This window comes from Aplysia californica, unplaced genomic scaffold (assembly GCF_000002075.1).
Source record: "Aplysia californica isolate F4 #8 unplaced genomic scaffold, AplCal3.0 scaffold00050, whole genome shotgun sequence".
Classification (NCBI taxonomy): Eukaryota; Metazoa; Mollusca; class Gastropoda; order Aplysiida; family Aplysiidae; genus Aplysia; species Aplysia californica.
Window position 1 is genome coordinate 1,118,554 of NW_004797320.1, and position 14,238 is coordinate 1,132,791.

General features: G+C 40.9%; 1 protein-coding gene across 1 annotated transcript in view; it reads left to right on the plus strand.

Annotated features, from left to right (window-relative positions):
- Window positions 1-14,238, plus strand: part of LOC101863724 (DENN domain-containing protein 4B) — a gene marked incomplete in the record, with an annotated part of 75,531 nt that overhangs the window by 51,255 nt on the left and 10,038 nt on the right. The window contains 15 exon segments of the mRNA XM_013079397.2: window positions 56-118; window positions 1,008-1,146; window positions 1,648-1,688; window positions 2,253-2,397; window positions 3,049-3,177; window positions 3,794-4,130; window positions 4,826-5,053; window positions 5,512-5,643; window positions 6,395-7,777; window positions 9,221-9,443; window positions 9,858-9,909; window positions 10,506-10,628; window positions 11,528-11,823; window positions 12,881-13,031; window positions 13,596-13,682. Coding sequence (XP_012934851.1) covers window positions 56-118; window positions 1,008-1,146; window positions 1,648-1,688; window positions 2,253-2,397; window positions 3,049-3,177; window positions 3,794-4,130; window positions 4,826-5,053; window positions 5,512-5,643; window positions 6,395-7,777; window positions 9,221-9,443; window positions 9,858-9,909; window positions 10,506-10,628; window positions 11,528-11,823; window positions 12,881-13,031; window positions 13,596-13,682 — 3,529 coding nt within the window.

Genomic DNA, 14,238 nt, shown 5'->3' on the forward strand with positions numbered 1-14,238 from the left:
CGAAATTTGAGTTGATATTTGTTAGTTATGCTGTGTTTTTTCCTCTCTTCTTCAGCGAGCGCACTGTATTCATCATGCCCCCAGAGCCTACGGGCCTGCCTGAAGGGATCAAATACAGGTATGTATGACTATATAAAACTCTGCATACCCCCGTTAATTGTTTACACTTTGTGTGTTGTGACAAATCATCATAAATTTGTGTCACACATGTTGATTTCTGAATTTTCTGTGTCCCTGTGGAATTCTATCGCCATGAGTTTTGTGTTTTAGTCATCAATCTCTATCTAACATCTATGAAACTGGCTTCTTTACCTTTTCTTTCAGGCCAGATGTCTTCAGCTCTCGTAAATAAAGAACATTTGTTATTTTGTGATTTTTCCTTTATTGCGTTGTCCAACCATATTATGTGGGTGGTTGGCGGATGCTCTGGTGTGATTTGCTTCTTTTTTCCTATGAAACATCTATCATCCTTATCTCCCCTTCTTCTTTTTTATGTTTGTTACTCTCTTGTAACACCTCTAATCTTCTGGCGCTCATATGACCTTGTGCAGTTGCGAGCGCCGTAAAACCTCTACTAAAAAAACCCATATTATTATGCCTAGCTGCAGGGAGCAACTCATAGATCTTGCTTCTTTACTGTGCTTTGTGTTGTTATTTCTGTCAGTCTTTGTTTCTGGAGTACTGAATAACCATTATAGTACTGATGTGTATCTATTTTACTCAAACAAACTTATTTACTCAGTCTTTTATCTTCTTTGTGGATGGTTGGTGGGTACTGTGGTGTGGTTTGCTCCTTCTTTCCTATCAAACGTCTATTGTCCTTATCTCTTTTTGTGTTTGTTACTCTTTTGTAACACTTCTAATCTTCAGCACTTGTATGTCCTTATTATGTTGCAAGCTGCTAGTGCTATAAAGCTCATACTAAAACTAAAACTAAAAACATTTCTCTTCTGCTTTCCCATGTGGCTATTCATTTGCAATAAATTATAATTGTGTTGCCGTTTCAGCTACAATGGCTTCCCAGAGCTGAAGTCTGAGCTGTTCCTTCCGAAGAAGACAGAGTCCCTGATTGTGCCAGCCAAACCCACGTGTCCCAATAGCCCTCTAGCTCGACGCACCAAGCAGGAGGTCAAGTCTGCTCAGAAGGTACTGGCAACAGATCCTATCTCCTTCATGGTTTATATCAGTGTTTTCTCCGATGTTGTGAACAGGTTTCTGGGAAATTTGTGGTCCGGAAAATTTTTATATGTATAGGTGCGAAGAGAACTGAATGTATTTTTGTAGGAAAAATGAGTACAGTGGAAGCTGCCTGAGATGGCCACCCATTGTAGAGGATAAAATTGGGACGTTTTACACAGTGTCATTATCATGTTAAAAAAAACAAGAGGGGGGGAATGGGAAGTGGTTGTGTTTACACGTGATTGTCTTATGCAGACGACTGTTAGAGCAAATTCAACTGTATTTGGTTGTCACTGATGGTTTCTGTCCTCTCAATTGCCTGCTCCTCTTTCTACCTAGCACTCTTTACCTTCTACATAAATATCTCGGAAAGCATTAAAAATCATGAACTAATTTGCTGTATCTTTATTTCAGGTAAGCTCTGTTATGATGACCTCCGGATTTTTATGTCAATTTTATCTTTCACAGATGGCCTTACAGCAGGCTGGAGATCCTGAGACTTGGTCCAAGTAAGCTCCTTTTTCCTCAGACATTTATTTTTAGGTGGAATAAAGATCATTTATTTTTTACGGGTGTTTTTTTTTTTTTTCCTCCTCTGTTTGCGCAGGTTCAACCCTGCTTTCAGTTTATATAGTGGCATACCATACCATACTGTACCGTGCCGTACCATACCATACCATTCCATATTCCTTTCTTATGTTACACACTTCAATAGAAACAAGTACATTCTCATTAGGGTGTTTCCTATTAGTACATTTGGCTGTTATAAAACCATGAGCTTCAGCTACTTCTATCTAGATGTTCACCTGAAAAGCAACAAATCATGCTTGCTCTTAAGCAGTGATAGGCATGTTGACTTCAACTGTACCTTTTATGAATCTGAGCCAGTTTGTTGGATAAGTGTTGGTACATATTTATGTGCAGTGTGTTTTATGAACACTTTGAAGCCATTTATAATTTTTTTGAAAATGTACAAATTTAGTTGGGGGGCATGGAACTTTGGAAAATGATCTCTGCGTTTTTCATTGTGCCACTATTCTATTTATTCTTTTCCTTTATTTCCTGCTTGGCAGGTGCCTGTTGAGTTATTGTTACAGTCTGTGGTTTGTGGTGTTCCCATCGTTTGTCCAGTCACATCCCAAGAAACTAGAGGCCCTGAAGGTTGGGTTTGCTGTCTTGAGGAAGATGCAGGAAGCGAAACTGCTGACTGTGGATGAGGTGAGTTGCAGGGAATCTTGCCGTGATATTTCTGGTCTTTGTTTGTCTCGCGAAGAGAAACTTACCTTTGTTAACAGTTGTAAAGATTTCCTTTTGTACTGTCTTTGATTTATTTGTATTTCCGTTTTTATATTTGGATAGGGGACTGAAAAATTCAGCACTAGGTGTATCCTGAAAATTTTGATATGTTGACTGCTTCGTGTAAGACTCTGCCACACGCCATTTTGAAAAGTGACGCATGGCAGAATCTTACCACAAGCTGTTGATAAGCAGTACAGTTGGAAGCGAAAGAGTCTCTCTGGTCTGTGGCAGCGAGATAGAAAAAAAAGTTCCATAAAAAATGTTCAGGCCTAATGGCATCTCTTGGTGTCGATGTTGTTTTATTTTTTTTCTTGCAAAGACAAACAATAGTAATGGATGTAGCATCTGTTGACAGTTATTTTAGTGCGAGCTTTTTTACATTCTCCTCTCTTTTGATGATGAACTATTTGTCTGCTAATTTTTGTCTCAATTTTTTATTCTTTGCCCTGCACCACCTGTCTTTCTTTTCGCCTTGTTTAAAAGAGGTCTGAAGGGAGTTGACAATAAGTTGATTGTAATGTGTGTACATATGGCAAATGGAAATCTCATATAGATCATGTCTCCTCACAGCTGTGCTACCGGGTGCTCATGCAGCTGGCTGGTCAGTACAACAAGCCGGGCCTGGCAGTCCAGGTGTTCTCTCAGATGAAGAAACATGGTGTCCACCCCAATGCCATCACCTATGGCTACTACAACAAGGTAACCTAACCTGTGGTTAAATGAAGGCCTGTGGATGGTTGGCGGGTGCTCTGGTGTGATTTTCTCTTTCTTTCCTATCAAACATTTATCGTCCTTATATCTCTTCCTTTTTTGTGTTTGTTACTCACTTGTAACACCTCTAATCATTGGCATTTATAATGCCTAATTGTGTTGTAAAGGCCATAAAATGCTTACTATATTTATTAAACAAACGTAGGCTTGAATTGTCATTTTGTATTAATAGTGTCAAAAATGGAATATTTACGTTATATTTCATGCTCAAGGACAATATGTGTGGTTGAAATAGTTAACACTAACATATTTGAAGTAAAAAAAATGAAATAAAAAGAGAGCAAATTAATTTGTGTTTTGTAAAGATCTGTCAAGAGGGTGAAAAAAATAGAGAGTAGTGAAGTCTTATGGTTAATTTAAGAGCTAACAGGAGAAAGCATGTGAAAGTTATGGGTTTCTTCTTGTATTGTAATGAGACTGGTGTGTGTTTCCACAATTATTATTTAAAAAATTGAAGTATGCATAGTCTTGTTCTGTCAGTGTATGGTTGTCAAAAATGTTGTGTTAAATTTGACTACGTTATCTTTCCATTGTCATCCATCAGGTTATGTTGGAAGCAAAGTGGCCATCCCCACAGTCCAAAGCACGCCTACGCTGGCTCAAGATTCGCAACGTCATTATTGGAGTGGCCCAGTTTCGCCGAGCTGTGCGGCGACGCAGCTTGTCTATTTACTCCAATTCAGGCAGTGAATTTGACCGCATAAGTCATGCCAGTGCAGACAGTTACCTTGGGGAGACCTCCCAAGCTCCAGTCAAGGCTGGCAGTGAGGGTGTCGTGGCCACAGGAGATGAGGGTTCGAGCCCTGTCGTGCGGGACCCTACCACAGCTGGGGACCTCACGAGTAAGAACAGTGGAAGTCTGGAAGAAAGAATGAGCACAGGTACAATGGCCAACTGAGTAAGGGATTTCAGAGCCTCAGTAGTTGTTGAAAGAAGAAAAATAATATACTGGTTGTTGGAGGGCTTCGCTGGCAGGTTTGACTTTTTTTCAGTCCCTCCGTTGTTTGTGTCAGCGGGTCTGGCTTGCCTTTTTTATGCACTAAATGACTGTCATTGGATTGATGTGCTTCTCTTATCCTCAAGTCAAAGAAAAAGAAATGAAAGGAAATACAATTTTACTTTAACTTGTGTCAAAATTTGTTTTTCAGTGATTTGATCGAATGCATGCTAAAAATAATAATTACACAAAACTGCATTGTAGCACCTAACATTTAAGCTAGGGTTCATAAAGCTTGTTCGAGGATTCTTCCCCGGGACAGCTTTATGATATTGCACTGACTGCTTGATATTCTTCATGAACTTGTATTTTTGAACCACTCTACCACTGGATCCCTGGTAGGGCTGGATAGTATAGATGAACTATATTTTTAGAAGATGCTTGTGTTAATCATGGATGATAATAATTGCATGACTTGAAGGAATAGAAATGAATATGTTAATGCTTCTCTGAGTTATGTAAACAATAAAAAGCTTAATATTTGCTGAAAAATATGAGAAGGTTTATTACAGGATAAAATAGAGAGAATGGCAGGTGAACATGCTTATAGTTTTCCAATTTTCCCCACAATGTCTCCAGGTGGTGTGTCAGACCGTGGCTACAACTCCATGACACAGGAGGACGTGAAGCGCCTGTCACAGATGGTCATCTCGGCAGATGACACTGGGAGTGCCAGCTCTCCGGCAACCAGCGATGCCTCGGACACCACAACAGGCAAGGGCAAAGGAGAGGGCTGGGGGCCTCTCAGTTTCTTTGGCAACCTCACTCACGGCAAAGAGAGGAGAGCCTCAGAAAGAGTTAAGAAAGGTGAGAATCAGTTTTCTTTAAACTGTCTTGTTTTTTATTTTGTTGTTTTTGCTGTTGTTATGGATTCAGCATCTCTTGGGTTTTACCTTTCAAGCTAGTTCTTGTACCATTAAATGAATATTCATTTGATGCTACCAAAGAGTGGTTCTACATAATTAAACATTTCATCTTGTCCAGACAAGAAAATTTATTTTAATTATGAAATCCAAAGTCAAATGCTTCTAAACTTTAATTGTCACAAACATGAAATGAAATCCTTTGCCATTGAAATTATCACAAAAGTTGCCCAATTCTTTGTATTAGCTTTTTAAAGTTCTTATTTGAATGTTACTGTTGCACATGTTGGAAGTGTTACTCAAAGAGTGCCTCTTGTTTCTCCTGTTGTTGATGTTCTCTTCATTGTTTTATTTGTTTCCCCCTTTTTTTACCTTCTCTCTCTTTGCTGATGGGGTGTTCAGAGGTGCACATTGTGGAAGATGAGAAACACACTCACATTTCCAACCGGCCTCGAGTTGGCAGCATTGTGAAGAGATCCCGTAACAGGAGCAGCTCTGACGCTGATGAGTTTGAATTACAGAAAGGAGCAGTGTGTAAGTGATTTTCTTTTCTCTCCACCAGTCTGATCTATTATTTTCACTGCATCACATCATAAGCTGAGCAGATCGTTATCTGCCTTATTTATATGCTGGTACCAGAATTTTGATCAATATTATATATCTGCTTATTCGACTCTTACCAGGGGTCAGTTACGAAGGAATTTTTTTTTAAAGTTGATCAGAAATCCCAATATTAAAAGGATTTCATTTTTATGTTTCAGCCAGTATTTGCGATGAACCAAGATGGGGGCCACCCTAGTCTTGTGATATTGCTCAATCCTAGATGTCATTGTACTAAATGACTGTGTATTAATACATGTATATTATGGATTTGGAAGCAACTGAGTGTTGCAGCAAACTATGGTTGCAGGTCAAGTTATCCTTTTTGACACAAAAAGCTTTAATAAATTAAAATCCCTTTTATAAAATACAACAGAGTTAGTGAGTAATTGAAATATGTTCAAAGTTGCAAAGTTTTGTGTTTCTCTCAATTTTGGTTAAGAATGTTTAAATTTGGTATTTTTCAAACAAGTTGGTTGATTTTCTTCAGACTGACAAATGTGACGTCATCCTGGTTTAATTCTATTTGTTGGGAGTTTTGTCGAAATTGGATCGAAGATGACCAAATTATTGCCCTTTTAGGTCCTTTAAAAAAAAAAAAGGCATCAAGTACTATCCTTTTGTCATTTCACCACAAAATGGCCGCAGGTTTCTTGATATGTTTATTTTTTTTGTTTCTGTGCAGTGAGTAACTCGTGTGGACTGGTGATGGTGAGTCAAGTATGTGTGGAGCACCGCACATTCTCACCTGACACAGACGTTCGGCTACAGGTGGCGGAGGCTAAGCGGCGACGGCATCGCAGTGCGGGAGAAAACCACTCAAAACCATCTCGCTCCATGAGCCTGTTCGCCAGCTGGCGTCCTCCAAGAAACAACGGGCATGCAGATGATGGGTCAGTCAGTCGGACACAGCGATCTAAACTTAGGTACTCAGATCTTATGAAGACCGAAGAAGATGATAATTCGATCATTGGCAGCCCACTTTCCTCCGAACAATGTGTCGGGGCAGACAGTGTTGATGGTGTCCCCTCTAACTTTCCTGCCAGTATTAGCAGTGTGGAACCTGTGACCAATTGTGTACTCAGTGACCTCGATACTGGTTCAACATCACTTCAAGAGACGGAGCAAAGCTCACAGACTGTTGTAGTCAAAACTTCTAGTCATACTGTGCCAAATTCTTGTGAAGAAGAAGACTCCAACAATAAACTTTTTCTGGACAGTGATCCTCTCTCTGGGGAGTCCACAACAGACCATTTGTGCGGTGCCAATGCAGAACATTCATCTGATTCAGTGGGCAACCCTGAGTCTGACTCTAGTCATAATGTACCCACAGAACAGCGGTCGAACAACTCGTCTGTACCTTCCACGCCTGCTGCCGCCTCAAGTCTTCCAATATCAGAAGAAGAGCTTGAAAAACCAACGGAAAGCCAGACTGTGTCTGGACAGTCTGCAGATTTAGCTGTTGACAACAACCCTTCAACGCCATTATTGCGTCATTCCAGGGAGAACAGTACTAGCGATACCACCAGCCGCCGAGAAATGAGGCGTTCTGTGTCTATTTCAGAAGACCGTCTGAGTGGTCAGTTCAATGAAGTTGTGCCCATGAAACAGTCCCTGAGCGAGACGGGCAGAACCCTGAGCTCTCCAGGATGTGACCTACCAGTCGAGCCGCGCACGCCTCAGAAAGCTCCCGCTGAGGACACGCAGTCTGTGTCCTCTCTCACTGACTCAAAACGGGAACGTTCCTCCGATTTTATGCTGAAAAGAACTCCGAGCTTGAAGAAGACAAATGAAGCAATAGGAAGCTTTCTCAAATTTGCCTCCCGGGCTGCGTACAACAAACTCAGTGAGCTGAAGCAGACAATATCTTCTCCAATGAGGAATGGTTCTTTGGGCTCCCTGGGCTCGCTCACGCAGTCTATTGAAGAGCTGGACTGTAACGACGGCAGCAGCACCAGTGGCACCATCCGCGACCGGCCGCGCCATGCAGGCAGCCAGGACTTGTTGAGTCACAGTGAAGAGAGTGAGGCAGAGGACACTGACAAACGACTCTCTGGCCTGTCTTTTGGTAGGCTTTACTTTTCTGCACCCCTTATCCTAGGCTGACTCTGTTGTAGTGCTAGAGTTAAATGAGCATCTTAAATCAATAAAGCTGCATAGTAGGTGCTTGTAGTGTTAGATTGTTCTTGTGCTGTATCCAGCAAGTTCTGGTCATCTTTGATTGGTGTTGATAGTTAAAAACCTTTCATTGTTTTATTACAATATAGCTTTTATTCTACTGAACCTAAGTATGTTACATTTCCATTTCCTTTCTATCTATTGTTGACTTGTTGTCAAATTAGTTTTCCAAGATACAAATTTATGTTTTCGAGCATTCTTCTCATCTCTTGAAAATTTTCTGAGCTTTCCCACAATGTCATCCCCTAGGACTGATATCCTTCAGCGCAGTAAGACATTTTGTTTTAAAACTTTCGTTTTCATAAAAAAGGAGAGGAAAAGTGTCCATATAGAAGACAACTTTAAAAGAAAAGAATCTTATGTCTTCTGGTCTGACTCTTTTATGCAAGTTTTTTTCCAGTCTGTATGCATGTTCTTCTTGCTTTTCCTTGTCAAGACTGTTGTAGCATCTCATACCACTTTTGTTTACCTCCATGGGTTTTATTGGCATGTACCATGCTTACATAAAATAATTTTAAAGTCACAACAATGTCGCGTGGCATACTGAATCAACCCACGCATACAATTTTCAAACATGTTCTTTGTTTGTTTGGGTTATAAATGTCTTGCTCAAAGACACTCCTAAGTGCCCACCCATCTCTGACATTGCTTGACATTGTTCCAAACTTGAGCTCGCCAACTTCTTGATCAGCATGGCCCTTCAATAAGTTGTAGGCAACAATGGTAATATCAAGGAAATGTATAAAGCATCAGGAAAATTCTCGTTTCTTTTTTCCCTGTCTGTGCTTGTGCTTATTCCTTTGAACAGCAGCTAAAAAATAGTAATGATGCCGGCTTGTGAAAATTTCATAACTGTTGCGTGTGGACTAAGCAGACCTTGTCTGTGTGCTGGATCTCAAACTGCTTTGTAGTGTAGTGTACATAATATACTCATTCATACTGACCATTTGATTCAGTTCTCTTAATCTTAGGGTAGGTTGTGCTAAACAGTACTTAACAAGTTGTTATCTCAAATGTGTTGAAGACCAGTGCTGTATATTGCATATGACTTTGCATGTTTTTTTTGTTGTCCCCTGTTTCCCCTCCCCCCATGGGAGTACCGAATCACTTGGAATAGGGGGATTTACATGAAGAAATCAAAGTTGGCAGAACCAAGTACCCCTATATAGTTATTTTGTTATTTTCTGCTGACTTGGGTTGTTTTTTTTTCCTCTTTTCTTACCGGAGTAAGGAAGCTCAGGGGGAAATAGTGAGACTTCAGTGCAAAAAATCAAAGTTGCCAAAACCAAGAGCCTGCCCTGTATTGCTATTTTGTTTTTATTCCCATTGGCAGAGAGCGCCCCTTCTCCCTCATATTTGGATGGATACAGTGGTCAAAGAGAAGGATTTACTGGGTCCTTTCCCCACATCGGGGAGCAGTTGGGCCAAGAACTGCTGAAAGTGGCCATGGAGGTTGAGATGAGCTCGTGTTCCCGATGCACCAAGTGCAACCGTCTCATCTACGACGAGGAGATTATGGCCGGCTGGTCTGCGGAGGACTCCAACCTCAACACCAGGTCAGAGAGTGCAACATCTGTAAACTTGCTTCAGACTATCAAGAAAAGCTGTTTTGTCTTTATACTTTCCTGTTAGATTTTCAGAAAATAAGATTGTTGTTTAAGATGTAACTTCTGTTTTCTGTCTTCAATAATTTTATTAAATTTGAAAGCTCTTTGTGCACTATACCATTGTTTCTGGGTTTCTACATGTAACCGGAAGCAGTATTTTCAGTGATTGTATTGAATTATTGATATCAGGATATTACTAAAGTAGTTTTCATCCCAAATATGGTCAACAAAAAACTGACTGATATACTTGATTTTGCCATTTTTGCTGTCTCATTTGTGATGTAGTTCATATTCACTGAAGTCATATAAAAAAAACCCCAAGATCACTGCAAATTAAACTTTGTGACTCTCCTCTCCCCACAGTTGTCCATATTGCCACAACAAGTTTGTACCGCACCTGCAAATTTACATCAAGGTAATGTTTTGATAGATTTCTTTCTTATTTTTACCTTTGGTACCCTTGATTTTATAATCCTTTTACGTAGTCTCCTTTTCGAAACATTTAAAAACTTTTCATTGCTGTACCTGTTCATCTACATTTCCTTCTCCTGTGAATAGCATTGATGCAATGTACTATCTCATAAAAGGCCATGAAGGGGACTATTTCCATTATGGCTCACTCGATCTGAGATATGCTTTGCTTTTACATAGAGTGACAGAAGATAAAAGCTTGTCGCTTTGTGTATGGATAGGAAGTTCATGCATTGGACTCTGTTCATCTATGCTGTGCTGACATAGATCCAATACACAGTGGATAATTATTAACTTGAATAAATATCAAAGGATATTATTAGTCTAAAAAGAGCCGTTAATCCTCAGGACAGGCTTTTAAAAACTTTTCTCTCAAATTGTTGGAAGAAAGTGTGAATTTAAAAAAATATAAAATTAGTTAAATACATTACCCTTATCACTTATTTATATTAAGGACCATGATGTAGGCCTTATTTGCATTTTCAATATCTAAAACATGTCAGACTGTAGTAAATCAAGCTTGTGTATCTCCTCTGATAGGATTGGCGGGGTGACAAGAAGAGTGTGGTGTTCAGTGGAGACATGGGAACGACACCACAGGAGAAACTTTTGGCTTCTTCGGGTCCGATGGATGCCAGCCAGAGCTCCAAGGTCGACTTCCAGGTGAGAATTTTGTTTAGTGCAGGATTACAGTGGACTGTTATGTCCTTTTTGAAAAGGAAAGAAAAGAATAAACTTAGATACATGTGGATGAACCCAATACAACACTCGTCACGTACAGCCATCACGTGGATATTCTGTCCTGGGCACTCTGGAGTGAAAGGCAATGAGGAGGCTGATAGGCTGGCAGGCAGTGCCGTGGCTGATGGTGAGGTGAAATTTGACAAAGGAGAAGTGCTGAAGACCCTGGAGAAAAAGTTGCGGGATGAAGAAGACAAGGAGACAGCAGAACACCACGCAATCATTAGGATGCGGGAAATGGGGATAGGGACGGGAGAGGGAAGAAAGGGACGATTATCTGGAAAGGAAAGACGTCGCCATAATCAGACAGCCACCGGAACAATCAGTATGGATACCTTGCGGGCTTTGGTGCTGGGGGGTACTGAGCACTTATGGACCTGTCCGGTGTGCAATGACATTGTTGCCCAGGACAGGTAATACAGGTAAAGGTCTTTTGCACAAAAATAAGCTCAGCTCAATTTAATATTAGAATCTGGAGCAAGAGATATAGATAAATGTACTTTCTGTCTGTCTCTTTCTCCCCCCTCTCCTGCTCTTTCTGTGTCTGTGTGTGCGTGCGTGTGCGTGTGTGTGCGTGCGCGCGCGCGCACGCGCATCTCTCTTGAGGGTGTTTCAAGATGTTAGGCTCTCCTAACTCTCTCTTTCTCTCTTTCTCTCTCTCTTTCTCTCTCTCTTTCTCTCTTTCTTTCTCTCTCTCTCTCTCTCTCTCTCTCTCTCTCTCTTCCACAAATGCTTTCTCCTCTGTTATCCCCCCCTCCCTCTTGTCCCTCTTTCTTCACCTTTTTTCTTCACATCCCCACAACCTGTGTTCCTGCCCACAGATCGGAGACGATGGTTCTCCCGTCGCTGAGCCAGAGCACAGTTCCCTGGAAAAAGGTGAGATGCCTCTGAGCCTGGAGGAGGCTGCTGGAACGATGCGGCGCCGCTGCACCAGTGAGTGTCTGACTCAGGCCATTGACAACATCTCGCTGGGCTCGGCCATCGACAGCCCCACGCGCCACGCCCCATTGCGCTCTCCGCTTTCCTTGTCGACAGAAGAGGAGGAGTTTGAGTCTGAGCATGGATGCAAAAGCAACCCTTACGAGTCGCGATGTGTGACCAAAGAGTTTATGTCCAGGTGAGAAAATGTTGATCCGAAATTGGTTGGTTATTAGGTTCCCGACCATTTCATACTGCAATGGATGCTGGATCTTTATCATAGAGCTATCTATTCCCATCATAGAAAATGTAATTACTTTCAAATATATTGTGGGGGCCCTTTTCTCACCTGTTGTTTGACCTTGTCCTATGGTTGTTTGAGTGTTATTTGCTTGTTGTGATTGTGTGTGGTTCCTGAGATTTACTTGGTCATTTTCAGAGCTCTGAAAGTCTCTGATGAGCGAACACGGAATATTAGTCTTTTGTGCTGTGTGTCCATATTTCACTGTGGAATATACTCTGTCTCATTAACTACATAACCTTCTAAAATAGAATCTATTCATTTTGCATGACTGCCCCTTCTGGTCTGAATTTGTTCTCCTTGGAAATGTTCTTTTAATAGGGAACCAGGTAGAAAATTTAACCTTTACTTGTTACCCACTCATTGTTCCTCTGAAAATGCTTTGCACGTGATTGCTTTCTTGTGTTTCTTATATCATTGTAATTTAAATAGATGAATCTGTGTTGAGGGTGTAGCAGTTGACTCTTAAGTACCCTTAGCCATCTGTGAGCTGTAAAGAAAAACTGATATTTTTGTAGCTAAAAGGGTTCAGGTGAAAACAAAACTTCTCATACAGATCTATGCTCAATTAGAAATTTTGAACAACAAAGCTGTCCAAAAGGCTTTTCATAAATTGAACACCCTTGTAATTGAATAAAGATTCGCTGAGAATTTGAAGAAACTTTGAACAACATAGCTGTCCACCAGGCTTTTGTATTAATTAATCCCCCCCCCCCCCCTCCCACTCCCACCCCCTTTGGAAATTGAGCTGCAATTTGCTAAGAATTTGAATAAGATTTTTTTAAAGGAATGTAGCTGTTACTCATTTTGACTTGCAGGTTTGACGTAAATCTTACCCAGAAAAAGTCTGTGTGAGAAGTTGTGAAAGTTTTGAGCACTCACTACTTACAAGTGCACAATGTTGCCGTACCACGTGTGTGTCATCCAGCGTGTTGTGTTTCTGTGCCTCTTGCAGGTCAGCCTCCTCGCGGGAGCCCCAGGTGGTGGCCTATTTGAGTCCTCTGGTGCTGCGTAAGGAGGTGGAGTACGTCCTGGACCACGAGGGGAACCTCTGTCTGGCTCAGGACGCCTTTGTGGAGGAACACCCCATCATCTTCTGGAACCTGGTGGGTGTTGCTTTGATCTGGGGGTTGTGTGGTGGTTTTTTTTTTGGGGGGGGGGGGGGTGTTGTAAGTGTTTTACAGTGCTTGCAACTGCATAAGGTCATCTCATATGAGCGCGTGGGACACACCAATACCTTTAAGGTCCATTTTAAAATACATTTTTGAGTGGATTTTAGTGAAAAATGTTGATTTATGGCAAGAAAATGTAAATTTACAGTTTCTTAGCACTCTCAAGCTCTGGTGGTGGCCAAACTTTGGCGGCCATTTTCTCGCTAATTTTACTTCTGAAACCAAGCGACCCCTATCTCCTTAAATCGGAAATATCCTGACTGCTATTCATGACAGATGAGTTTTTTTCACCGAAAGCAAAACAAATGACAAAGCCTTAAAATGATACCAATAACTCTATGTGTACAAAAATTGATGAGCGCCTGATTCCAGCGCATCTTGACATATGTTATTAAGTAAAATTGCCTATTTGATGTTTTCACAACAAATGACTTCTTATGCAGTTGCGAGCGCCGTAAAACCCTGTACTAAACAAACAAATGACTTGTTGTATTTCAGGTGTGGTTTTTCCGACGAATCGAGGTGCCAACACACTTGACTGGCTTCCTACTAACCTCACAAGCTTTCAGTTGCAACAAGTTAGAGGTATGTAGAAAAGGTTGCCGCTTTTAGTGTTGAGTTTAATTTGTTTGAATTTAGAAACATCCAGTCTGAAAAGAAAGCATTATCTGAATGAAAATTTCAACATAATGTGCTGGGATCCCAAAACGGCCAAACTGCATGTGTGCTACTGGCCTGACTGATAATCACGTCTAATACTGAAAAAAAAAAGGGGGGGGGGGGGGGCTTATTGAAATCAAGAGCCCTTGACATCTGCTTTGTTTTCTTCTTCCTTTCATTGCTTTATTCATCAGAATATGTCATGAAAATACATCAATCTGAAGATACTGTTAACCTTTTCACTCTGGATTTTTTAATATATTTTATTCAAGTTTTCTTTTAGGCAGATATGAGAACAATAAGATAAACTTAGCAGTATGCTTTCATCAGCGTTTGAAACTCAAAGTATGTAAATGTGTTGCATTACACCAGTCCATATGCATGCACTCATGAACCCTCATACACACACCATTTGAAGGTTGCAATCTCTCTCTCTCTCTCTCTCTCTCTCTCTCTCTCTCTCTCTCTCTCTCTCTCTCAC